Below are 25,869 nucleotides of genomic sequence, written 5' to 3' on the forward strand. Positions count from 1 at the left end.
ATCTCAGTGACTTTGGCTATAAAATGACTTTCCCCTTATAAGCACATTTCAAAAGCATCCACACTACAGTAACTGGATGAAAGCCACATAAAGTATGTGAGCCAAACACACCACTGATTTGCAGGTATGTTGCTATGTCACCACCTGGTGGTGCTAATCCCTCAACTCTGGCTTTGTGATTACTTAAAGGACAAGACCGTTTTTTTGACATTGGGCCCTTGATTTGACATTATAACATGATGTTCTACTCACCCCTGCTTGTTGTTGGTAATTTGGAGCTGTTCCGAAGATATTCGAGAGGCGTCTGGCTGCTCTCTTGAGATATTCGGCCATGAAACGGTTTCCTATGGGCAATGTTATACAGGCACAAACTATGCTGTTTATAATTTATTAATTACTGTACACTAGCACTGATAACGTGGAGGTGCGTCGCTTACTTAAAAAAATCCGGGTTACTGTAATTTTGAATTTTTTTGCGTAAAGTGGGTGTTACTGACGTCATCATCGTGCTACTACCACAGACAGCCCACAGACAAACACACACAGACTAAATCAAGGGCCCAATGTCAAAAAAACGGTCTTGTCCTTTAACCAAAGAAACAATATCAGAATATACCGGGGAAAATGTCTGGGCTCTTATGTTATTAATGTTTGTTGCGTGTTATACGATCATAAGGATCCAAAAGAAAATCCACAAAATCTCCTCGCTGAACACAAGAGTGTAAGGAATATTTGAGGCAAGAAGTGTGTCTCAATCATTTCAAATGAAACATGTGCTCTTTACAGAAATCGCTGAGTTCAGTCGTGTTCTGAAAAGGTCATTTTAATTAATCAATGAATTAAAAAAAAATGGATTAGACAGGAGGACACTTGACACTGCAAGACATCAATGCTCAGAATAGAACAAATACTGCTTTTTGAAACATGAGCAGAGGGTGACAGTTATCTCACAGCTTTGATTGGGGTTATAAGATTTCCAGTTTCGCTATTTGTTCGTGATGAGTTTAAAACAGGTCCAAGGTTTGAATGGTTGAGCAAATGGGAAAACAACATCAATTTAAATCTACTAGCTTGCATTTTCTTGGTAGATTTGCAATATAGAAAAAGAAGTTAGTCATAATTCCTAGTTAAATATGGAGTAAAAAAAAAAATTATTATGACTTCATAATCATAATCTTTTATCACTTTACCTAAACTCCCGCTTGAAGTCCATTTTCTAACACAACAGTGTTCTTCAGGTGTAGAAATGCAGCCCCCACAAAACAAAACAAAACAAAAAACAGTAACTGTAAAAAGAAGAACAAAACAAAGGTGACAAAAGTTCCGTGCATTTACTTAAATAGATGTGTATGTAATCACTTCTACACTGGGACTGAGGGCTAAGTTTATAGTATCACAGTAGTTCAGCAAGTCTGGATTAAGACATTAAAGGGAAAAAAAAAAAACAGGAAACCTTCAAAGACACATTTTCCCCTAAATGTGTAATTGAGAGATATGAATAAGTCTGTATGTCCTTTCTGCTTCCAACCACTCAGAAGGGTTTTCAGCACGATACCTTAGTAAGATAACATGATAAGCCATTAAAAACAGTTTAAAGAACACAAAGTATGAAGATATATTGTGACGAGGCCTCACAATACGCTGCTCCTGGTAAAGACTGGAAACAGTAAAAGTTCAGTATCTCCAAGTCTGTTTGTCTGTCTAATGGAGGTGGCAACTATGTCTCATCTGCGGTACGGACAAAAAAAACGCCACGTCTATACCGGCATATGAAATGAAGATGAAAACACATAACGATAATACACACATAAAAGTGTATTATTATCACGTCATCCAAAACTTGAGATCCCATCTCACAATATCCGTTTTTTTTAAGATACAAACCAAGTTAAATGCAATCTTTTGCAAGCATTTTAACAGCAGAAAAACTGTGTGTTGACATCACTGATATTCACTTTTTAAATTAATCATAAATACTAGCTGGAAAGCAGCAACGCTGAGATGACGGAGTAGAAAATATTACATCAGCTCTGTGTGGTCTTTACAAGATGCAGCAGCCAAGTGCTGCTTCAGGCTACTCAAACGAACAATGATGATGAAAAGAAACGGGGCACTTAGTGGCAGCGGATCCGGTCACCCTCTGAATAACAACATGGGAGCGAGAACTGACATAGCAAAGATCACTCGTTACATTTTTCCCCTCTTACACGGAATACAGTGTTTATCAAGGTGAGTACCCTGTATCAAAATCTACTTTTTAAAAACTAAAATCTCCTCTCAAGGGCAGTGTGATGGTTATTGCTGCGGTGGTACACTTCATTAGGTTGAAACTAGACTCAATAACGTTAAAATAATGATTAAGAGGCGAGTGGGAGTTAAAGGTGCTACTACAAGGCAAAGGTAATCATGTTCCAATAACTGTAGAATGGATGTTCACAATAGCCTCCATAAAAGACACAGATGGCGCTGTTGTAGTAGAACACTGCTTCCCCAGGAGAAGCTTATCAGACAACTGATGTCTGCAACATAAAAAAAAACCATCTACTAGTAGCACCTTTAACTGTTCTTAAAGAATCACACAACAATAAGCAGCGCCATAAATAAAAACAATATCTGCAATTTCTTATTAATAAGATGTGCCATAATCAGCGACATGAGTCACAAAGAAAAAAAAAAAAACTAATGCAAGCAGCGGACAGTTTATGCTTTACTTAACGTGACGAACAACCCACCACTGCATGCAATGTGGGGTCAGAGAGCATCTGTTGTGCCAGAGACTCCTCCACGAACAGCACGCCACCAGCTGGGTACGACGCAGACACCGAGAAGCTTTCGTGACAGCTGCACGTTCCTGAGCCGAAGGAGGTGGACGTTGGAATCGGTCAGCAGATGAGGTGTTGACGCGTTTAGAGTTCTACTCTAGTTTCTGCTGCAGTTTCTTCTGGAAGCAGACGGGCAAGATGGAGAGCACAGCGAGAATGCCGAGCACGGCCAGGGAGTTCCAGGACACGGCCTCGCCAGCCGTGGTCAGTTTGTACAGTGTTGTTCCTGCGTTGATCGCTACGAACGATGGCGGAGCCACTCCTGTCAATGAGTCAGGTTGAACACGGGTGAGTCAGAGATGGCAAATACACGGTCACAATGAACCACGAGAGAAAAAGGTGGACTGTCTTACCGAGAAAGGTGCCAACAAAGAAAACCCCCAAAGGCACGTTGATGACGGGCGAGGTGATGTTGATGAACCAGTTTGGAAGAAAGGGAGTTATCCTCAGGAAGATGATGTAGTTGATTAAATGATCTCTATGTTTGTCAACCTGCCAACAAAGTCAAAGCGCAAAGTTAAACCGGTGCATGTTTCAGTTTTCCTGTTAAAACATCTCCCTAAAAAGTTAGGGAGGCAGACCTTTCCACAGACATGTGCACCCCAGAGTGAGGGGTGAGTCGTCAGTATTTCTTTGTTTTATAGGAAATTATTCACTTTAAAATCAATCAATGTATCAGTTTTGGACCAGATGCTGATGTAAAGATACTAAAAGAGTCCAAAAACCCCCCCCAAAACATTAAAAAATGTCTTCATGGGGGCTTTAAGGAAATCTTTCCTCATTAGTTGCAGACTTTGATATTTTAGAAATTTCAGCATCGTCACAAATCATTTTGGAATGATTCTGTGACGCTGAGGGGATTACAAATGTCTGGTAGAAACACTCAAAGGTGAAACATAAAAGCTTTATAGGAGAGGGACCTCCCGCTGTGCCACAGTTGTACCTTCCAAACTGGTGACTGCATTTGACTTGAACGATGATTAAAACTAACAACCAAAAAGTAGATGTATTCATGTGAATACTTCTTACCTGCTGGGACCATTTCTGTGCCCTCTCGGTGAGATATTTGTACACCATTGGTCTGCCCACAAGATATGACAACATGTAGCAGAAGGAAGCACCGAGGCCAGAGCACTGCCAACACACACACACATCATGAATGACTGAATAGGAGAAGACAACCAACAGTTTGCAAAAATGCATTCAAGTGCAGTCATACCAAAGTTTGTCTTGCTAAAATAGTTTCAATGCAGCAGTCACTGTAAAATACTGTTTGATTTTAAAGATTTCCTTTTGTTCCGACTTACCAAGCACACTAAGAAAAGGGCCAAAGGGAAAGGGTAAAGATAGCCAGACAGGATGCTGAGGAAGATTGATCCGGGGATAGCAAACGTCTGGAGGCTGATAAAATCGTCAAGGGAACAGTTCGACACATTGTTCTGACACATTAAACATCTAAACAACAATAAAAACAACAAATATTCCTCTGAGCACTTTGGCCTGCGAGTCCTTTAGTTGAATTTTTGATACCATCAGTTTTTATCTGTATCAAATTCCAAAAAAAGAATGAAAACAGCCTTTCCATCATGTTCAGTATTTCTCCAGCAAGTTCTGCAATGGAGTCATCTTCCTTTTGTGCGTTCAAATGGAAAGGTCAGCAACAGTTCACAGCAGAGCAGCTTAAGATATGAACTTCTGCATTCACGAGAGAAGACTCAACCTTTGGGGGAAACGTTATTTCAAATTAGAATAAGAAGATCCAGAGCCAACATTTCAGATCCTGGTTTGAAATGGCTTTTTGATGATGAGATGTCTTATGGGTGGTTGTGCTTATACTCAGTGAAACAACTGTTGAAGCTGCAGGGATTATTTGTCCAAATGATCACTTTAAGCCAATAATAAATCATTCTGTATGTTAGAGTTCCAAAAGCTGACCACAGTTAACAACAAATGAAGTAAATTGCAGCTATGAGCTGAAACAAACAAACAAAACAAACACCAAAGCTGAAATTCAGCATTAAAAAAGGCCAGCTGTGTGTGTTTTTTTCCCCCAAGGATACAAGATATAGGTTGCAAAATAGGCCACCAACACCTGGGTATAATAGGTGTCTTTATATTTCGACAACACGGTTCCCAAAGCTTTGGCATCGTCCATGTCTTTAGGGACCTTGATTTTTTCCATCTCATCGCTGAAAAAGACAAAGGAAATCATTGTCTATTGTTGTCATTCAAATTCACAAACAACACTCTGTGTCTTTTCTTCCAGCCCTCATGAAAATTTAAAGCCTGGTGTCTAAAAGTAATGAACAGAGTCACTTCATAACACAACATTACTGCTAATTCTGACTCCTGTGACAACATTATGGTTTTTGACAGGTTTGTGCAGAAGCAGTAAGCAGTGCGACTACAGAGGTCCAACCGCACAAGCATACATTCATTCATTCACAAGAGTGAAATGTGTGCTTTGTCACAGCAGTTAATGTTTGGTCCAACTCTGTTCTTCAGCTTGATAAAGGTATATAATTAATTTTTAAAATATAATACATACTCATTCCTCAGACTAGTCCAACCTTCTGCCTCAAGGCTGCTTATAAAACCCTAGTTTGAGCCAACACTGCCATAAGGCTGCTTAAATCATTTACTTCTTCACTGATAATACATTACAAATGTAGTCAAATCCATCTGTAACTAAAAACAGTGGATGTGTCAAACCAGAACCCAAAGTGGTCATCTTAAAATGCACTTATCTTATTCATAAATCACTGAAATAACTATTTTATATCCATAAATTAAATTAGCACAATGTATATAGCTTGTTTTTTCTTATTTTTAATGTAGCTAAAAGCAGGAAAAAGTTGTTTTACCATGTAAATCATTCTTAAATACTGTGCGTGTCACATATGGGAGCTGGGAATGACCAATAGTACATGAAATATCAAGGCTCCCGGGGCAAACAAGGTAATGAGGATTAGGAGAGTTTTGCTTTAATATTAAAACCATCTGTGATTTGCAACCTATGTTGAACGACTCTTTAATTAACAGTTATCTACACATCAATGTCTGTCATTGTTACGTTTTCTGGCCCTGCAGCTGCTGAATGTGACAACTTAGTAGTTGGGAAACAGCAAGAGTAGATCCACTGCAGTGAAAATAAAAGTGTCCACAAAAAGTGAATAATTGGCATCAAATAAAAGTGTTTCTGCTGAAAAAGATAAGTTACAACTTTCATTAGTGCACTTTACAGGCAACCAAGCAAACCGGATAACTCATCCTGACTCCACTGTACTAAGTGCCTGCTAAAGAGCTTATTCTTGATTTCTTGTGTAACCTTTAAACACTGAAAAGATCAAACATTATGACTTTTTAAAATATATCTGTACAGACACTGAAGAGTATATTTGTTTGAGAAGACAATATATCTTCAAAGGTTTCAACCAGTCATATCTAACAGTTCAATAATCCATACAGCAACTCACTCAGGAAGCTCTGGGAAGTTCTTGTAGACGAGGTACATGACTGAAGCAGAGCAGGCGAAGATGGACACCAAAATGAGCAGAGACATGCGTGTTGAACCTCCTACAGTATGTTGAGCCTCTGTGGGGAAAGAAAATACGTTTTGTTGTTTTCTACATAATAATTGTAATATTTACTGTTAAAAAAAAAAAACAACTCAGGAGTTTGTGTAATTTACTTGTATGTTTTGCATCACTTTTACAAGCCCCTGCAGGGAACTGAGGCTCCCATGTGAGACTTGTGCTGTTGCTGAGACAGCTCATTGAATCATACTTTTAATGAATGCTCTCTGAAAGCGGACGACTGTAAACAATAACAGGTGTCGGCTAAAGATTGTTCTAAATAATATCTTTTGAGTTTATGTTTTGCTTTGCTTTTTAAAATAAACTGCATCATACAAATACAAAAGGTCTGATGGAGCAGAAAACAGCACAATTATGTTGAACATTTACTGCGACCAGTTCATAAACGGACTCATGAATTATGGTGGCTCAGTCCTACGCTGATGCTTGTGATCTCAATCTGATGTGATTTATTTTTTTATATCAGCAGTTTACAATGAAGCCTCTTTAAAAAAAGACAAAACAAAAAAAAAAAGTCCAATACATGTGTAAAAATATTTCTGTGCAATTTTATTACAGGAGCAACAGAAATTTGTATCCATCTTAAATGTGTGCCGGAAAATATGCTTTATTTGATGAGGAGGTGCATCATGGGTAGTTCTCCTCAGTGCAACCTCTTTTACTAAGTATGGCTCTTAGGAAGTGAAAAATAAAGAAATGATGCACAGCTCAAGACTTTTACAGAGTCCTGGAGGTGCGCAGACAACTTATAGATGTTAATAACAGCAATAAATCATGTTCTTTTCAATACCTATGACTAAAAATGAATAAATAGATAAATACCGACCCATTTCAAAAGCTAAACTGCACACATATGTACACTTATTAAGCATAAAGCAATTTATGTCAGCACCGGCATCAAAATATGCTGAATTACAGTTGATGTAGTTAAACTACAGTGATAAGCGTTGAATATTCAGTAGGAAATAAATAATACTAAAATAATCCACTAAATAAACATATTACAAGATTTGCCAGAGAACCCCAACGCTGTGCTTCAGAGTGACACATTAAAATGTATTTCCTTAAAATGCTGGACCTTTGAGCTAGATCAAATAATCTTTAAAATATCAAACTAGTCACTTTCAGCAGGCCTGTCAGTAACGCTGGGAAGGTGTATTTATTCCAGAAAGTTGGGCTGTGTGGTATTTGTACTTAGAGAGGTTATTTCTACTTTATACAGCTTATTCTATATTTTGGGGGTAAATAATGTACTTATCTTACTCCACTACATTTACAGCCATAATTGTAACAAGAAGTCACTCGGTGCTCACAAACAATATACGAGTTTAAGAAATAAAGATGCAGATAAAATGTTGCATTTCTGAATAAAATGCTTTAGGCAGCTCCAGATCCTAAACAGTAAAATACGTCGGCTGTGACGCTCGAATCATCCTTCAACTAGATTATCAGTAAAGAAAGGTTATTTCAGCAAAAGGTCAAATCAATTCCTTTAAACAACGTCATCTTTATCTTTCTAACCGGTAGAGACTGCTTTTAAAATTCAGAGTCATTGTATTGTATTGACTGTTCTGACTTAAGTCCCTAACCCTGCCTTTAGTAAGACGGGGGAATATTTTTTAGCTGATTTTGCGGTGTCCGCGTCACTAGTTAGGACAAGCTAGCACAGGGCTAATTTTTGCTAGCAGGCTCGACTAACGTAAGCTCCTGTTCCGCAGTACGAACCAACCATGTAAAGAGCACGTCGTTAAATTGTTATGTTGCTCAATGTGACTGTATTGCAAACATGCACTAGCTTTCCTCTCCTCTGGGGTCAACTCAACACTTAGCCAATACAGTGAACCAACCTTTCAGAAACTGCGAGTCACTATCGTTGGACTTCAGTTCCTCCTGAGCCACCAACAAACCGTCCGAATCCCTGACGTCTCTCCGTTTTTTGGCCATTTTCCGAAATATTGTTCAAGCAAGTATACAGTATATCTATGAGTAAAACAGCAACAACCGGCAAACCGAGTAACAGCAGCTGACGAGTGACGACTCGTTACACAGGTTGACCTTTCACCTTCACACGTCCCGCAGCTAACCCCGAACCACCTGCAGTACCGCCCCCTACAGGAGCACCCCCTGCATTACAGCAGGAAATAACGTGAGAAAATAAGCTATGAGAAAGAACATACTGGATCAGTTTTTAAAAATATATATATTTCGGACTATTTTGTCTTCATATTTTTTTTCAGGAAAGCAAACATCCAAAAAATATGAAGAGGTTCATTTAGCTGCGCTTAAAATAGTCTACTGGACTTTTGTGGCCATCAGCAAAACATATCGAATTAGCTCATTCTCATTTTGGATCATTAAACATCTGATTTTAGTGAGATTTCAATGAAAGGAAACTTGTTCATGTAAGTAGCCTAATATCCTGTGAAAGTTACATGTTCCATATGGTTTTGCAGTAAAAAGTCATTTTTATGTCCATTCCTTTCAAGATAAGTTTTTTTTTTTTCTTATTCTGAGACAGATGTCTGTGCTTCAAGATAACAAGTGTTCCAGGTTTCTAGGACCAACCATACTTCACAGTTATTATTGTTCACATATCAGTCTTATATATGGAACATTTCATTCATAAAGCAGTTTGAAGGAGTTTAACGATGCATACATCTGAAAATACATATTAGGTGATGTAAAGATAAAAGTTACCCTTCATAAAAACCTGTGTATGGCTTCTCCTTCTGAAGTTTTACACAAATATTTTTTTTTTTTTTTTTTATGGATAAAATCACATCAGTTTTATGTGTCATTAACTTTTTTTCTGTGTAATTTGTTTGTTAGAAAATACTATATAGTGTAGTGTATCTTTTGAAAGTAGTTTTTTAGTCATTTAACTTGATCTGTACTCCACTTAGATTGTTATTAATGTTTTATGTAACACAAAGCTGGGGGATTAAACATATGATTCTTAATAAAAAAATGAGCTGTTTAACACCGTAAAGTGTGAGTACCTTTACCTCGGACTAGATCAACTGCTGCATCTACATGCCTCCTATGCTGTTCCGTTTTATGCTCCTAAAATCTGGAACAGTCTTCCAGAAGATGTGAGACAGGCCTCAACTCTGACAATGTTTAAATCCAGGCTGAAAACAGTTCTATTTAGCTGTGCATATGACACCTGAAAGTATTTTATCTGCACTCTTCACTTTTAAATTAATTAATGAATGATTATTTTTTATGGGTTTTTTTTAATGATTTTATTTCCTTCTTGTGATTTTATATAGATGCAAGCAATTTGTATTGCCTTGTGTACGAATTGTGCTCTAAAACTAAAATTGCCTTGCCTGTTCATATGTATAGTATATTCTTATTTGTATAACAGAGAGGTCCAAAAAGTCATCTAAATTCAAATGATTCGATATGACTATTGTTACAGTCTTTTATATTATTGTCATTTTGCACATCATAAGTGTGTTTATTAACATGTTCTTCTGTATTATATCTGTAAAATGAAACTACTTTGTGGGACAAACTGATTGGTAGTTTTTCAAGATGACAACTATTTCTCGTCAACTATCTCATTAAGTCTGCTGCTAAATGAGGCACATGTTGCACCGTTTTTAACAAAAATTGTAATATTGTGCATTTTGTGCTGTAACACATGGAAGCTTTCACAGAAAAACAATAACAGCATCCAGAGTCAGCAAATTTTGTGCTGGCGGTAACAAAACTAATAGGTTATAGATGATGAAACTCTAGCTGTTGTGTTATGAAATGTCAGAGGCGTACACTTAGCCATATGTCTTCTGTCAATTTATTCATCTCAGAAAGGTTTATAATCATTAGTTGGGATTTAGAATGCCCTGGCAAACTGGAATAGCTTTGAATTTCAGATGCCAAATATTTGCCTTTTACTCCGGAGAGAGATAGCTTCAGACTTGATTCACTTTGGAGTTATTTTTCTCTCTTTATTGGATATGAGTGTGATATGAATGTAGATAAATAAATAAATAGAATAACCACACACACACAAAAACATCATAAGACATTAAATATGTTGAAGTTGAAGGAACATACGTTTGATGGGCTACCATATATGAATTAAACTTAAAAAAAAAAAAAACTTAAAAATTCTTTAACCTTTAATCAATATTACAAATCAATTTAGCTTGTTATTTTTTTCCTCGAAATCAAGGCAACCAGTAGGTGGTAATTTCCCGACAAATACAATAAACAACATGAGCGGATAATGCTAAAATCGCTAAAAACTACAACTCCCAGACTGGTGCGGCCGCAGCCGGATGCTCGTAATGCACAAATTTGGCGCTGATCTATCCGGGTACTTCATTCACTGCTTCCTTTCGCGCCGGGTAACCGGAGAGCCGTGCGTCCATGTGCGCAGTGACTGGGAATTGATAGACCTGTGAAATATTAAAATCCGAGCCGTAAAAAGAGTTTTCGTGATGGATCCCGAATCTTTGGTCGAGGCCCTTCGGGGGACGATGGACCCCAATCTGCGGGAGGCCGCGGAGCGACAGCTGAACGAGGTAAAACTTGAGATTAGCTGCTGGTGGTGATGTCAGTTGTGGCGCGGTCTCGGTTCGGGCCTCGGCAGTCCACAACAGAAAGATGGTGCGATCACGCAGGCTGGGCTCTGCTGGCTTTACCTTGACAGATGATGTGCAAAATTCCGTTCCAGTTGTATACTACGTGTTACCTCCCTGACGCCGATCACCACTGTACAGTCATAAACACAAACTAAGTAGCGCTTTTGTAACTGCGCTGACACTCGCGTGCCAATAACCATCACATTCGTCCTGAGCCAGCTGTGTTGCTAATGCTAAACAAGCTAACAATTCTTGCCTTGGAGATAACTCTTAGCTTGTCTCGTACTATTTTGACACAGCTAAACTCAACATCAGAGCTGACACGAAAGCAGAATGACACGGGTGGTTTGTTAAATAACACGACGAGCTCCGTAAATGTGGGACTTGTCCCAGTTAGGGTGCGCAACAGCAGGATATGTAGCTTTGCGGCTAATGTTAGCTAGCTAACTTAGCTACTTGTTGGATGAGGTGCCATGGCTCCGCTACATAGCTGCTGCTCACGTGTCACTGTGAAATGCCTTGAGTTGAACTCAGTGTTTCACAACAAATTAGTAGCTACATTAACAGGCCATTTATTACTGTTTTGCCTCGCCTAGCTTACTACGTGATTGGAGACGCTATAGCTACTTGGCCGCGTGTATTATTAAACTATTAAACGTGATTCAATAAGACTCAAAATCAGCTGTTAGCCGATTTAGCTGTCTGCGTTCATCTCACATTTAACCGACCTATTTTACACCCCTAACAATGTATGTATAATAAATTTGTCACATGACTTGAAGTGGAGGAGATGGAAACATAGGTGACAGAGATTAATTATAGCCTTTACTGAAACTTGAAGTCATGAAATAGGTTAACGCTGTGATTCTGACTTAATGATTTACAGTACAGCCCATAAATACTCACACGCAATTGTTTTATCTTGATGAAACTTGTGTTTAACCATTTTCTGCTGGTTGGAAATGCCAAACAAGATGGTAAGGTGTGTTGAGATTATAAAGATGCATGCAAGCTGTCTTTTACATTTTTATGACAAATGCCTCTTATTCATTGGATTATTTAATTGCCAACTTTTTTTTCCCTTTATTTTATTTTTTTTGCACTAATGTACTGGGATTTTTGGACCACTCCTTTTTAGCTCCCTCCTTAGGTCCTTGCAAGACTTCCAGGTCATCCCTCTGGTCTGGCGGGGTCACTTCAAAATGTCGTTTTTCTTCTGTTAATCATTTCTTGTTGTAAAGTCTCATCCTGATCAAGGTGAACGGATTTCCGCAGACTACCTGGTGTCTTCTTTTAGAATCTTGATGCAGTTATTTGCTCACAGTTAAAGTTACACTTTAAAGTTTAAAGCTCCGAGCATCACATTCCCGCATCGATGCTTTAAACCTGGGATGATCTGCTTAGGGGTTGATGGGTTTTGTTTTCTTTGCATAAATGGAAACAACATCCTCGTAATCAAAGAACAGAACCGTTCTCGTCCCGTTGGTCTTGGTCAAGTGAAATCCTTCCTCTGTCAGATTTGTCAGAGACCAGCCTTGTGGCGCGTCTGTACCCGAATTTTTCAGATTCATCAGCATGGCCTTGATGGTGGTCCTTGGAAAAGGGGACCGCATTAAATTTCTAGAAGAAAACATTGAGCAGAGCAACCATATAGGGGGGAGGGTTTAATAGGAAAAAAACCCATTTTAGATAATTGATAGTCGGGAGCCGAATAAAGCTCGGCGTGATGGTTAGCGATCCAACCAACCTCATAGACCTGAAGATTGTTCCCGAAGACGCTTCCAACACACTTCTTAGAAGTTATGACAACAGTTTTAGTTCTGTGATGGCAAATAAAGGCTTTGCCTCTTCATAGTTCAGAAAGTGTGTAATTAACAATGTATCACAAATCCTTTTGGGTGTGAATAATTTAGGACTTTAGGATATTAAAAAAAATGAGGCAAATACCCCACCAAAGTCTCATCAATCAGTTGGTGTTTTCAGCATTCTACATAAACAACCTAAAAGTCTGCCTCAAGCGGCTTTCTTTTTGTTTATATTGTGAGTAAAAGAAGGAAAAGCATTGAAGAGTAGTTTGTTAGCGAGAAAAGGAAGATGGTATTTGACAGTCGAGTCTGATCCTTTGATGCTCAGCTGCTCTGCATCTGCGTCCTTTTAAGTGTCTGATACTTGCCACAAACGCATCTTTTCATGATTTTTATTAAAGCAATAATTCCGACCACAGTTGTTCAGCATGTCTTGCTCTTGTCAAGTGGACAAACACTTCCTATTTATTTTTGGAAAGGCTCTGGGCTTATGTTTTCTTACACCCACATATGCATTGATGGGGATAGTTCACTTGAATGGCATAGCTGAGAGGATCCTCTCGCAGCTGGCTGGGCTCGTTTGAGTCGTGGCTGGAAATCACGTCTTCTGGACGAGAATGGGGTAAATGTGCAATTCCCTGCTCAGTCGTAATCTATTGACTCTCTTCATTGAAACTCGCCTGTTGGATATTAATTCAAGGCTCAATAAAACACAGGAAAAACTAAAAATGTAGCATTTATATAATAGAGTCTGAAGGCATTTGCTAGTTGTACTGTAAATGCTGTTAGTTATAGAGCTCTGCCGGATATTTATTAGATGAGCGTATGCAGACACACACACATATCTGCATCACTTGGTCATCTAATGATTGATCAGCATTGCTCACAGGGATGAACATGTAATGCAGTTGTTCTTTTGAATGAAATATCCCCAAAATCTGCTGCTTGGTGACTTTTTATTTAATTTTTTTTAAATGAGGATGTTGACTCATACTCTGAGTGCCAAAGGACTTGTGCTGCTTTGGGTCAAAGCTTCTCATTATAAGCACCATTCTTTTAAGAAACTAGCCTGAGTGATTGGCCATATTCTGACTTTGTTTTGTTTTTCACAATAAAAATGTTTTTGTGAGCATTGCTGAAAGCATTTGAGTGTTACGGGTATACAGCGAGCAAACTTTGTTCTAATTAAGCTTCAGGAATTAAAAAAGAACAATGCCATGAAAGCAATGCCACATGGGTTTGTGTTAATAAAGTTTAAAGAAAGGTGGGGGGGGGGGGGTGAGCAAACACTGATTTGTAATCTGTTTATATTCAGCTGTTTCCACTTATGATTTACAGGGTCACGCCCAGGTAAACTTTGTGTCCACTCTGCTGCGTGTCACCATGTCTGATCAGCTGGATTTGCCTGTCAGGCAAGCAGGTGAGACTTGACTTGGACATGTTTAACACATCCTTTGGCGAAATGAAAAACATTAAAGTGTGATTTCTGACTCTGTTCACAGCAGTTTTTCCTCATCCCTTTTTTTTTTTTAAATCTTTTGATTTCAGGCGGCTCGATCAGATGAGAAGTTAACACTCGCTCAGTAATTTAAAATGGTCTTTGTTTGTTTTTAGTGTTTAGGTTTTTTAGGTAAGTGGCGTTGCTTTTAAGTGGATGTAATTTCCTCTTGCATAAAGCGATTGTGACTTTACCGTCCTTTGTTGCTTCTGACTGGGAAAATGGAAGGAGATGAGAAATTGACGAGGTATTATCCGTGACCCAGGGTAAAAGACTTGCGTATGTTTTTAAAAAAAATTTTTTTTAGGGGTAATTTAGCATCGATACATGCGTCACACTTCTTGTTGTGAGGTTAGAGAGCCAAACTGAAGTGCAGTGCACTCATTGAATTGGTTAAAATTTAACTTATTTTGCTTTTGTCAAATTCTGCTCTGGGGAACGTGTTAATGGAGGGACTGATCTATGCTCAAAGTGAAAGTCCTGACCAAAGTTGTTACAATGAGCCCTTAGGAAATTTAATCATTGTGTCCCCGCCAGAAATGCATTGCCCTACATGGTCGCTAGGCTGGTATATAGCTGCAGTTTTGTACAATGAGAGGAGGGTTCAGGGTTCTCATGACATTGCTGCTGAATTTTTCTATGTTTGCTTTGAAATGACTTCCTCCTCAGTTCTTTGAGATTTCGACAAAATAAACTCGGAACACAAAATGATTTAAATTCTGCTATTTGGGATAAAGAGTTCACTGAACTTTAGATTTCTGCAGGCTTGTTTGCATAGACTGCACAACACTAATTTGTGTGTATGTGTGTGTCCTATTTTTGCTCATGCATTAATCTCGCAGCCACGTCGATAATGTTGACATGTCCGTGAATCTCTTTAAACGACAGTGGCTCTGTGGATGTGTAGATGGAGTGGAAGGGGTTTACGCCCCGTCAGCATTGATGGACTGGATTATGATCGCCTCGCCAGCGGTGTAGACGTTTGTGTCAGCAGTCTGACGTCCGTCCTTAAAATCTCTGCCCTGCGCGCCACAGAGCGCAGCCCCGCGCTGTAAATGGGAAACCAGCTGATACTCTGGTGCTACATTCAAAACTACTGAACGACAGTAGGAAGAATGTACTTCCGTAGCTTAGTTTTATATGTTGAACACGGTCGTAATGATGATTGTTTTACACAGTGACTTGGCTGCGTTGATACCGTATTGTTTAGTAGCCTGAATCACTGGTATGTTAACATGCTGATTTGCTTATAGGTCGGCAAAATTACCACTCGGTCAAAAATGTAAACGTTTCTGAGGTTTTTTTTGGGGGGGGGGATTTGTCACCATTCATTGGTTATATTTGCCATCTTTGAGGTTTGGTTTGTACACTGAAAGCAACCTAAAGAGCTGATCTTTGTGTTCCCTCCTCTAACTAGGTGTGATTTACCTTAAGAACATGATAACCCAGCACTGGAGTGATGGAGACGGTTCAGGCACGGAGACGCCTGTTAATAACATCCCCGATGAGGACAGGCTGTTCATTAGAGACAACATAGTGGAGGCCATCATCCACTCCCCCGAGCGCATCAGGTATCTACAAACCCTGATATTTTTGGGGGGATTTTTATTTTATTTTTTTGTCACCTGTTCATGTGACCTCCCTGTTCGCTTCTCGTATTCTTTCGCTTTTTAAAACCGGCCAAACTCAAACTGCCCTTTTGAACTCGCCAGGGTGCAGCTGACGACATGTATTCACCACATGATCAAGCACGACTATCCCGGCAAATGGACGACCATCGTGGACAAGATCGGCTTCTACCTGCAGTCCGATAACAGTGCCGGGTGGCTGGGCATCCTGCTTTGCCTTTACCAGCTTGTCAAAAACTACGAGTAAGTCGGAGCTCTCGCACTCGATGGATTTTTATGGTCGGGTGCAGCGTACAACGCAGTAAACCTCGGACTTGTGTCTGAAACAGGTATAAGAAACCAGAGGAGCGTCAACCTCTTGTGGCTGCCATGCACATCTTCATGCCCATGCTGAAAGAACGCTTCATCCAGCTGCTCCCTGACCACTCCAGTGACTCTGTCCTCATACAGAAACAGATCTTCAAAATCCTCTATGCCCTCTTCCAGGTAATGTCACATCTGAGAATGGCCAGTGTTGACAAAGTGCTCTTAATAAGTGTGCTCTGCTCCTTTTTAAAATCAGTGTTTTCAAATCTATAATTCCCTCTTTGGAATGTGCATATTCATGACTTTCTTCTGTTTTCCCCAGTACAACCTCCCTCTGGAGCTCATCAACAGACAGAACCTGACCGAGTGGATGGAGATCCTGAAGACGGTAGTAGACAGAGATGTGCCCCCAGTAAGGAGACCAAATGAATCAGAACTGCTTTGATGTTGTCAGGTTTTAATTTTTGCACAAACAAACTGTACCAATGTTTTTGTCCGCAGGAGACGATGCAGGTAGATGAAGATGAGCGACCCGAGCTGCCCTGGTGGAAATGTAAGAAGTGGGCGCTTCACATCTTGGCTCGACTGTTTGAGAGGTAAGAATACAATAATTGACCCCTTAAGTTGCTAAATAAAGTAGTTTGGTAGTCTTCATCATCCCCCGTGTGAACGTTGTTTGCAGATACGGGAGTCCAGGCAACACAACCAAAGAGTACGCAGAATTTGCTGAACTATTCCTTAAAGAATATGCAGTTGCTGCACAGCAGGTAAAAATTTCCCCGGGCAAAATTTGAACAGTGGCTCCCCAATTGGATTGGGAAGAGTTCTTTGGAAAAAAGAAAAAACAAGTTTCTTTGTGCGTGTGTCCTCTAGGTGCTGCTGAAAGTCTTATACCAGTTCAAGGAAAAGCAATATGTGGCTCCCAGAGTTCTGCAGCAGACTCTCAATTACATCAACCAGGGAATAGCACACGCTTTGACATGGAAAAATCTCAAACCACACATCCAGGTAAAAATTCAACGGTTCTGCTTGTGAGATATCGTGTATCAAAAGCAAGTGGGACTGTTTTCTGAGTGTCGGCTCTCATACTCTCCTCGTGTTACTCCAACACGGAGAGCCTCCTATTATCTTAATTTAAAGCATATTTTGTGGTTTAACACTACAGTGGCTGCTCGGATAAAATGTGTTCCACACATTTCACACTTCTACAACAACTGGTTTCAGGTCTGACTGTGTTCAACACTCTAAATTGTGACTGTTTTTTTTTTTTTCAGGGCATCATTCAGGATGTGGTTTTCCCACTCATGTGTTACACAGATTCTGATGAGGAGCTGTGGCAGGAGGATCCATACGAGTACATTCGCATGAAGTTTGGTAAGCTGAGAACGTGGTTGCCTGTCATGATGTTGAGATTGTGTGCATGTGTTACACTAAACCATTTCTCCAACATGTACTGTCTCCCTTAGATGTGTTTGAGGACTTCATCTCTCCAACAACAGCCGCTCAGACGCTCCTCTTCACTGCCTGCAACAAGAGAAAAGAAGTGAGTGGATATTTTCGACTCTTATTTTGCTGCCACACGGACAAACCTTTTCTGTTTCCCCCTGTAGGTAATATTCAGGCCTACACAAATGATACCACATGTCGTTTCTGCTCTGTTTAGGTTCTGCAAAAGACCATGGGCTTCTGTTATCAGATTCTTACTGATCCCATCTCCGACCCCAGGAAAAAGGACGGCGCCTTGCACATGATCGGCTCTCTGGCTGAAATCCTGCTAAAGGTAAACTGGGCTTCCAGCAGGTTTGACAATTACGGTCTTCCTTACGGATTAAAATGCCTGTGGATCTGCTCTCACGGGTGACCATTTGTTAAAGGAAAGAAGCGGTAGTGTTGGTCAGAGCACCCTCCCGTGTTTACTAGGACTGCCTGCATGAACATTTGGTATATTTTGGTCTCCAAATGGTGCAAGGGATCAGTTTAGTTTAAGATTATTTGCATTTGGGTTTGTGATAGTTGTTACTTGGTCGTGTTTACTTTACAGCTGTCAAAACAGGATTCGCCACATTAATGCCTGAACAGCCTCTTTCCTAAAAGTATAAAACATCCATAAGTGGACCCTTTTTAAGTTAAAAATGCTAAATGTATGTGTAAAAGTTGACTGTTTCTTCTCTCCCAGAAAAAGATATACAAAGACCAGATGGAGTTCATGCTGCAGAATCACGTCTTCCCCCTGTTCCGCAGTGAACTGGGCTACATGAGAGCCAGGGTGAGTCATGATCACCAGACCTCAGATTTGTATGACAAAAACAATGAATAAAGTGGCTGGTGAACTTCCTCTGAAGCCTTAGTTTGGTTTCTTTAACTCTGTCCTTTCATAGGCGTGCTGGGTGCTGCATTACTTCTGTGAGGTGAAGTTCAAAAGTGATCAGAACCTGCAGACGGCTCTTGAGCTGACCCGCCTTTGTCTCATCAATGACAATGAGATGCCAGTGAAGGTGGAGGCTGCTATTGCCCTGCAGGTTCTCATCAGCAACCAGGAGAAAGGTGAGCAACTCCCACACTCCTGAACTACACTTATTTTCTGGTTTGTAAAATGTAATTAAGTAGTTGTCTAATCATGGTGTTGCTTTGTCCTTTAGCCAAAGAATACATCACGCCCTTCATTCGGCCAGTGATGCAGGCACTCCTGCATATTGTCAGAGAGACGGAGAATGACGACCTCACCAACGTTATACAGAAGATGATCTGCGAATACAGCGAGGAGGTCACTCCAATTGCAGTGGAGATGACGCAGCACTTGGTGAGTGTAGTCAGTGTTGAGGCTACGCGTTGCTATAATCTCACATGATACGTCCCCTGAGCGGCCAGACAACAACCCCTCCCTGATGATTTCTATGAATGGGAGCTGTGATCCCAAGAGGAAAATAGATATCTGAAGTTGATCTGCACCACTTGTACATAAGACTTCATTTAAAGAGAGTGCAGGCAACAGACATTTAATAAACGGTGATATGATTTCATCCCACAAGAATCAAATCATTTTTGCCATGCGCGGGACTAAATGTTTTAACTGTTTTGCATTACTTTTATTGCTATTACGAGGCTTCTATAATCAAATTACATTTGTTTTTTATTTTTATTAGTCCCATTTCACATTGTTCAGCAATTCTAAGAAGGAAAAACGTCAGACGTCCTGCCCGGTGATGATGGACAGTGACATGTGGGGAAAAATCTATGTTTCTTTGCTCTTTGACAGGCAATGACGTTCAACCAGGTGATTCAGACGGGGCCTGACGAGGAGGGAGGGGATGACAAGGCTGTGACGGCTATGGGCATCCTCAACACCATTGACACATTGCTAAGTGTGGTGGAGGACCACAAAGAGGTTAGCGGCATAGCCACAAAGTGAGCTGCCCACACATGCATGCACACACTCTGCTGGTTCATCACTCGGCTCGGTCCCACTTCTTCTGCAGAAGCAGCTCTGGTCTGCTGCAGGATTCCTGCCAACACACTTAAGCCACCCACCAACTCCTGGGAACACGCTCTGTTCTCACCATGTTCAAAATGACTCAGAGGCTGAGGTAGATGCTAGAAATAGCGCCGGGGCACGCTGCCACCGTGTCTGCTGATACGCGGGGCTACTGCTGCTTAAAGCCAGGGAACCATTAGAGTTGACCGAGCGCGGAGGATTTTTGATTATGTAAACGCTCTAAAGAACTGAAGGTAGTTTGACGGTTGGACTGTAAACCTAGCTTGCTTTGTTTTGCCGAAGAGGAATTAATTGTATATGGTCTGTAAATCTACTTAAGAAAATGAGGTCTGTTCAATCAAATAAAATTGCATTAAAATAAAGGGATCCAGGGCTAATCATAGAATCACTTTGTGGTAGTTTAACAATTGTGTCCTGAATCTATTCTTGCCCATCAGTGCGTTACTTATGTATTTGTTCACAAAACTCAAGGATGTATTGTTGAAGGGTATAAACAAAGCAGTCATCTCATACATCTGGTTGTTGTAACAATTTGTAATGATTAAAGTGTGCAGGTTGTTCCATTTTGGATTAATCATGTGTGGATGAAACCCTCATTGCCCTTCACCTTTTGTTGTTGCAGATCACCCAGCAGCTGGAGGGCATCTGTCTGCAGGTGATTGGCACTGTGCTGCAGCAACATGTTCTGGGTAAGCAGAACCGCTTCTTCCTGAGCTTCCACGTTCCACCTGTACGTTGCATTAAAACTCTTGTCTGCTGGTTTAAGAGATGACCTGTTGAAAATAGAAATAATAATAAATTTTAAAAAACTACCTTTACCTCAGCTTATTCACCTTTCTTTTGTTGATCTTTACAGAATTTTACGAGGAGATCCTGTCCTTGGCTCACAGCCTGACCTGCCAGCAGGTGTCGCCACAGATGTGGCAGCTTCTTCCACTTGTGTATGAAGTCTTCCAGCAAGATGGGTTTGATTATTTCACAGGTAGGCGCATTGGCAGAAGTAACCTTGTTTGAGTCGCAGCTTTATCATGCTTGATCAGTGTCCAAGGCTCGGCCATTATAAGTGGAGGTCTCTCAGTCGCTGTTTAGATGATTACGCCCTGTGTGGTTTTTCTGTGTAATTTCAGCTGCGTGAATCAGGACTGTTTCTGTTTCAGATATGATGCCTCTCCTTCACAACTACGTCACAGTCGATACAGACACCCTGCTGTCTGACACCAAATACCTGGAGATTATCTATAGCATGTGCAAGAAGGTAAGTGATGCGGTTGATTCCACATACTCAACAAGCCTCTTTATTCAAGAGGAGTTGTGTTATTGAGCATGCATGAGGAGGTTTACCTTGGCTGGTCACTTTACAGGTCCTGACAGGTGATCCAGGCGAGGACCCAGAGTGCCATGCCGCCAAGTTATTGGAGGTCATCATTCTGCAGTGCAAAGGCCGCGGCATCGATCAGGTCAGGCTCTTAGGAAGATGTTTAATTCCCCTCCGTGCAGATGGTCATGCCCGATGCGTTTTCGTTCTAACATCGCAACATGCTGCCGTTGTAGGTCGTGCCCTTGTTTGTGGCTGCCGCGTTGGAGCGTCTGACGCGGGAGGTGAAGACCAGCGAGCTGAGGACAATGTGCCTGCAGGTGGCTATCGCTGCACTCTATTACAGCCCCCCTCTGCTCCTCAACACTTTGGAGAATCTCCGCTTTCCCAACAACACCGAGCCGATCACTAACCACTTCATAACCCAGTGGCTGAAAGATGTCGACTGTTTCCTCGGGTAAGGCTTAAATGTTGCCTTTCATACATTAAAGTTGGACGTCCTGACGTTAACTACTTGACATCCTTGCTAAATCTGACGATGGATGTGTTTGCCTTCTCTGAAGAAGAAAAAAAAAAGAAAAAAAAAAAAGAATCAGAACTCAGTTTATTTTAATGACCAATTTTTTTTTTATTTATTTTTTTTTTCCCCCACCTGATCTCCCTCTCCTAACAGCCTCCACGACAGGAAGATGTGCATTCTGGGACTCTGCGCTCTCATTGACCTCGAGCACAGGCCTCAGGCTGTCAACCAGGTGGCCAACCAGCTTCTTCCAGCAGCCATCCTCCTGTTCAATGGCCTCAAAAGAGCGTACGCCTGTCGAGCCGAGCACGAGAACGACGATGAAGACGACGGCGAAGACGGGGAGGATGAAGAAGACAACGGTACAATGTTTTCACAGTCGCATTAGCCATATCAAACGTTTTCCCTGCCGGGTATAGTGAGCTGATATTCCTTTAATGTGTGCAGCTGAGCTGGGCAGTGACGAAGATGACATCGATGAGGAGGGTCAGGAGTACCTGGAGATGCTCGCGAAGCAGGCAGGAGAGGACGGAGATGATGAAGACTGGGAGGAGGACGATGCTGAGGAGACGGCGCTCGAGGGCTACACTACAGCTGTAGATGATGAAGATAATTTAGTGGACGAGTATCAGATCTTCAAAGCCATACTACAGAGTAAGATGTTAGCCTGATGGCGGAACCCTGTGTTCGTCACCACCTTTTTACTTTAGAATTTAGTGGCTTAGTGAAACACGACTGTATGTTCGACTCATTGATCCCACCTCTGTGTCCCAGACATTCAGACCCGTGACCCTGCATGGTACCAGGCACTAACGCAAAGCCTCGACGAGGACCAGGGCAAACATCTTCAGGACATTGGCACACTTGCAGACCAAAGGCGGGCAGCACATGGTGAGTGCCGGCTAAGACTAATTAAACACGGACATTACACCCGAGTCTGACAATAAAGCAATTTTCTACTTGGTATTATTGACTTCTTTCTGCTTTTACTCATATTGAAGTTTGTTGTTTGTTTTTGTTCTACTGGCTCAAACATCCTGAATGGTGAGAATCACAGTCGCCACCTTGCTTGAGTCCTGACGCTGCACATAAGCCATAATGATGGCCTGGGGATTAAGAAGCTGATGACAAACCAGAGTCCTTGAATCTGTCACATTGTTCTTCATTTCTGTCTTCAATTCTTGTTGTTTGTTTTTGTTGTTTTAAAAAAACATAATAAAAAAAATTATAAAGTACCAAAATGTAAAAAGTGTTTATTAAAGGGACAATAGCTGAAGTTGTGATCAAAGCTTCTGTTTGCTGGTTCTTTAATTCAACCTTCAGCTCCTGAGCTGAGAACGGCAGAGTGCATCTTTGTGTTACTCAACCTTACCTTCCTTCTGGTCCCAGTTTACATTTCCATGTTCCTCCTCTTATTGACTTTTTAAGTTTCTCAGTCCTCAGCAAAAAAGCTAAAATCGGGGAGGGGAGGGGAGGGGGGGGGGGGTGTAATTGAAGTATCATTTGAAGTAAACTGAAAGTGGTAAATTTAACTTCATGGATATAGTAGGAGACCGTTTATGATTTTTAAAGTCCTATCGCTTGTCGTCTGATTACAGAATCCAAGATGATCGAGAAACACGGCGGGTACAAGTTCACAGCTCCAGTAGTGCCATCTACTTTCAACTTTGGAGGCACTGCTCCGGGAATGAATTGAGTCATCTTGTTCTACTTTTTATTACTCTGTGACTGATTGTAGTGAAGTGAAAAAAAAAAAAAAAAAGCTTGTGTTGTTCCCTTTAAGTAGTGGTTCCAGAACTGGTTCTTCTCAGTCATTCTTCAATCTGTCAAATGGGGAAAAAGCACCAGAAGATGTGGGAAAGCAACCAAAATGCAACCAATGACTCGGGGAAAACAAAACCAAGAACTTGAGCACGATGCGAGAGAAGAAGCTCAGAACAACGCTGTCGTCTGGAGCCCAGAGTGGCGGGGATACCATGACAGCAACTCTTTTGTCTTTTTTTCCCACGTGAAACAAATTTGGGGGATTTAACAGAATTGATAATGGGACTAAATATTTCGTTATCACTGTTGTGGCCAAACGGCCGTGATAAGATTTTACCTCTGGTCGTGATGAAATCTGTTACTTTCTGCATAAACAAACACTCGTGTTTATGTACATACAAGCCAAGGTTATTGAATTTTTTTTTTTTCTTCTTTTCTTTTCTTTTCTTCAAGTAGCCTTGGAAAAAAATAACCAGAGGCATTTGTAAGGTATCAACAGCTGTATTCATATGTAGCATATTGGATAATTCTTAGCACTATGTGATGCCTGATCTCTGTAAATTAATGACTAGCACTTTCATATTGTTCAGGTCTCCTAGCCTTCTGTATCAGACTGCAAATTTTTTAAATTGAAGCCTATTTAAGATGAAAACAGCTGCAACTTTGTTACTTTGCAAGTGACTTCTGTAACGGCTGGCGATTCGAGCATCTGGTTACAGAGCGGATCAGTGGGCAACTCGGAAAACATCAATTTCAGGAAAAAGGGGGCGTGCTCTGGGTGTTCAGTATGGCTACAAGACAAGTGTTTGTGAGCACTGAAAGTGCAGTTGGATGCGTCATTGAAGCATGTAGAATTGGACTTATCGTGAAGGTCTCAAGCTTTTGGTTGGTGTATGGATGAACCATCTATATATACAGCTACATTAAAAAAAAAAACTAAGGGGATTTATGATCATGACTCTTTCCTTAAAATCTTTTATGAATTATTGGGTTAAGGCTCCTTGTCCTGTCTCATTACAGCTGTGAAACGAATCAAACGATGATTTTACATGCATCGTAGCACAAAGCAAAATTTTGATCATGATGTGGTAACTGATTTGGACCATCGATGTGTTTTTTTTTCTATAGGTGTGACCTGCTAAAATACCTGATTTTGTGTCTTTTTTTGTGTGTGTGTCAAAATGTAGGTCCAAGAGCTTAAAATTGGATTGTACAGCTTCAAGAAAACTTTGTCAACCCGCACCCACCCCCGTAGAATTCCCAGGGCTACTTAAGAAATGTAGTCTGATATTCATTCATCTGAATCACTTTTGGAGACATGCACAATATGAGAGCATTAATAACACTTTGTCTCCAAAAGCTATTTGGGTTCAGGTGTTCCAGTCAATGACATGAAAAGAAGAAAGTGTTTCAGAGGCTTTCTTTTTTTTTCTTTTTTTTTCTTTTTTTTTCTTTTTTTTCTTCAGACCTACAAACTCTGGTTACTGGCAAAGTCTTATGGTTTCCAGCAAGATCGGTTGGTGTAATCCACACTGAGATTGTAAGAAACTTTCTTCTGCATTTATAGCGACGTGTTCGGTTCAGGATGAAGGAACCTCTGGGCTTGTTTCTACCCCTACCAGGAGTGGGCATCTCGGAAGAGATGGCACCAAGAACACAACAGATAGCTGAAAATAATACCAACGCTACGAGCAAAGCACCTGCAGAAATCGCCACAGTTAACTGAAGAATATGTGTTCACTGGAAAAACACCCAACCAGAGAGGTGTTAATGGGCAGGGTTATGCTGACATATTAACCTTTTGGAGAAAATGTACAATGTATGGATACAATATGCGTGAAGGGAGGCTCATTTCCACTGTGGAGCACAGTGGAGTAAGCATCATGGGTTGTGTCTGATTTGCTACTTTAACACCTGGACGACTTGCAGTCATCCAAGAAATGACTGGAAAACAATGGATTTTGAGGCACCTCTGGGTGCTTATGATAACCTCATAATAGGCACACTGTAGAGTTTGAACAAAAATGTTTAAAATACCTGTGATTCACATGGCAAAAATAAAAAAAAATGAGCAGCGCGTTGCAACCGACTAGGAGACCTTGGGTCCTTTTTGTTGGCCACTTGCTTTTTTAAGATATATATATATAAATATGTTTCTTTTCTTTCTTTTTTTTTATTCCAAACAAGAAGCCCTACACAAAGCTGACAATGAATGTTGTATAAAATCCTTTTTGCTGGAGTGTCGAGGTCTGAGGCCTAATAAAGTTGTGCATCTTCAGCTGCGTGAAGTCTCACAAACAGGAAGCTGACCCGTCACAGGAGGTCGTGTAAATGAAGGGCTTTAAGAGCTCACTTTCTCTTTCATGTCTGGATACTGAGTGGTCACACAGTGTGTTCAATAAAGTAAAAAAAAAATATATAACAACCAAAACATTAGTTTAATCAGATTGTTATAGAGCAATTCCTCCTGAATTTAGTGTTCACCACCACAGCCTTTGCCGGGATGTTTGAATGATGGAAAAAAAAA

The 25,869-nt window shown here is 40.6% G+C and overlaps 2 protein-coding genes across 3 annotated transcripts; one reads left to right on the plus strand and one right to left on the minus strand.

Moving 5' to 3' along the window:
* Positions 1–807: 807 nt before the first annotated feature.
* tmem41b (transmembrane protein 41B) lies at positions 808–8,479 on the minus strand. Its single transcript, XM_075460251.1, has 7 exons — positions 8,266–8,479; positions 6,299–6,416; positions 4,883–5,011; positions 4,130–4,223; positions 3,852–3,956; positions 3,176–3,314; positions 808–3,084 (listed from the first exon to the last, which is right to left on the minus strand). The coding sequence occupies exons 1-7, from the start codon at positions 8,360–8,362 to the stop codon at positions 2,915–2,917; spliced, it is 852 nt and encodes a 283-aa protein (XP_075316366.1). The 5' UTR covers positions 8,363–8,479; the 3' UTR covers positions 808–2,914.
* A 2,271-nt stretch (positions 8,480–10,750) lies between these two features.
* On the plus strand, positions 10,751–25,620 carry ipo7 (importin 7). 2 transcript variants are annotated; one of them, XM_075460263.1, is made up of 25 exons: positions 10,751–10,953; positions 14,157–14,238; positions 15,734–15,887; positions 16,029–16,187; positions 16,274–16,430; positions 16,573–16,662; positions 16,752–16,846; positions 16,933–17,017; positions 17,124–17,258; positions 17,525–17,624; positions 17,717–17,793; positions 17,914–18,030; positions 18,427–18,516; positions 18,629–18,794; positions 18,890–19,050; positions 19,507–19,635; positions 20,366–20,432; positions 20,600–20,725; positions 20,901–20,998; positions 21,105–21,200; positions 21,295–21,515; positions 21,732–21,940; positions 22,026–22,232; positions 22,353–22,469; positions 23,177–25,620. In XM_075460263.1, exons 1-25 carry the CDS (start codon positions 10,870–10,872, stop codon positions 23,272–23,274), a joined length of 3,120 nt encoding a protein of 1,039 aa, XP_075316378.1. In that variant the 5' UTR covers positions 10,751–10,869; the 3' UTR covers positions 23,275–25,620. The 2 variants fall into 2 exon arrangements, with proteins under 2 accessions (XP_075316378.1, XP_075316389.1); XM_075460274.1 differs by lacking the exon at positions 23,177–25,620 and adding an exon at positions 22,603–22,866 and having other exon boundaries at positions 22,353–22,467.
* The last annotated feature ends 249 nt before the right edge of the window (positions 25,621–25,869 follow it).

This window comes from Odontesthes bonariensis, chromosome 1, assembly GCF_027942865.1.
Source record: "Odontesthes bonariensis isolate fOdoBon6 chromosome 1, fOdoBon6.hap1, whole genome shotgun sequence".
NCBI classification, from domain to species: Eukaryota; Metazoa; Chordata; class Actinopteri; order Atheriniformes; family Atherinopsidae; genus Odontesthes; species Odontesthes bonariensis.

Bases quoted from the DNA above. Each gene is read 5' to 3' on its own strand.
- tmem41b (XM_075460251.1), bottom strand. From the start codon at position 8,362: ATGGCCAAAAAACGGAGAGACGTCAGGGATTCGGACGGTTTGTTGGTG. The intron at 4,224-4,882 runs GTATCCTTGGGG...CGATTTTATCAG, and splicing joins TATTTTGCAACCTATATCTT to CCTCCAGACGTTTGCTATCC. The intron at 3,085-3,175 runs GTAAGACAGTCC...ACTCATTGACAG, and splicing joins CTTTGTTGGCACCTTTCTCG to GAGTGGCTCCGCCATCGTTC.
- ipo7 (XM_075460263.1), top strand. From the start codon at position 10,870: ATGGATCCCGAATCTTTGGTCGAGGCCCTTCGGGGGACGATGGACCCC. The intron at 14,239-15,733 runs GTGAGACTTGAC...TCCTCTAACTAG, and splicing joins TTTGCCTGTCAGGCAAGCAG to GTGTGATTTACCTTAAGAAC. The intron at 18,795-18,889 runs GTGAGCAACTCC...TTTGTCCTTTAG, and splicing joins CATCAGCAACCAGGAGAAAG to CCAAAGAATACATCACGCCC.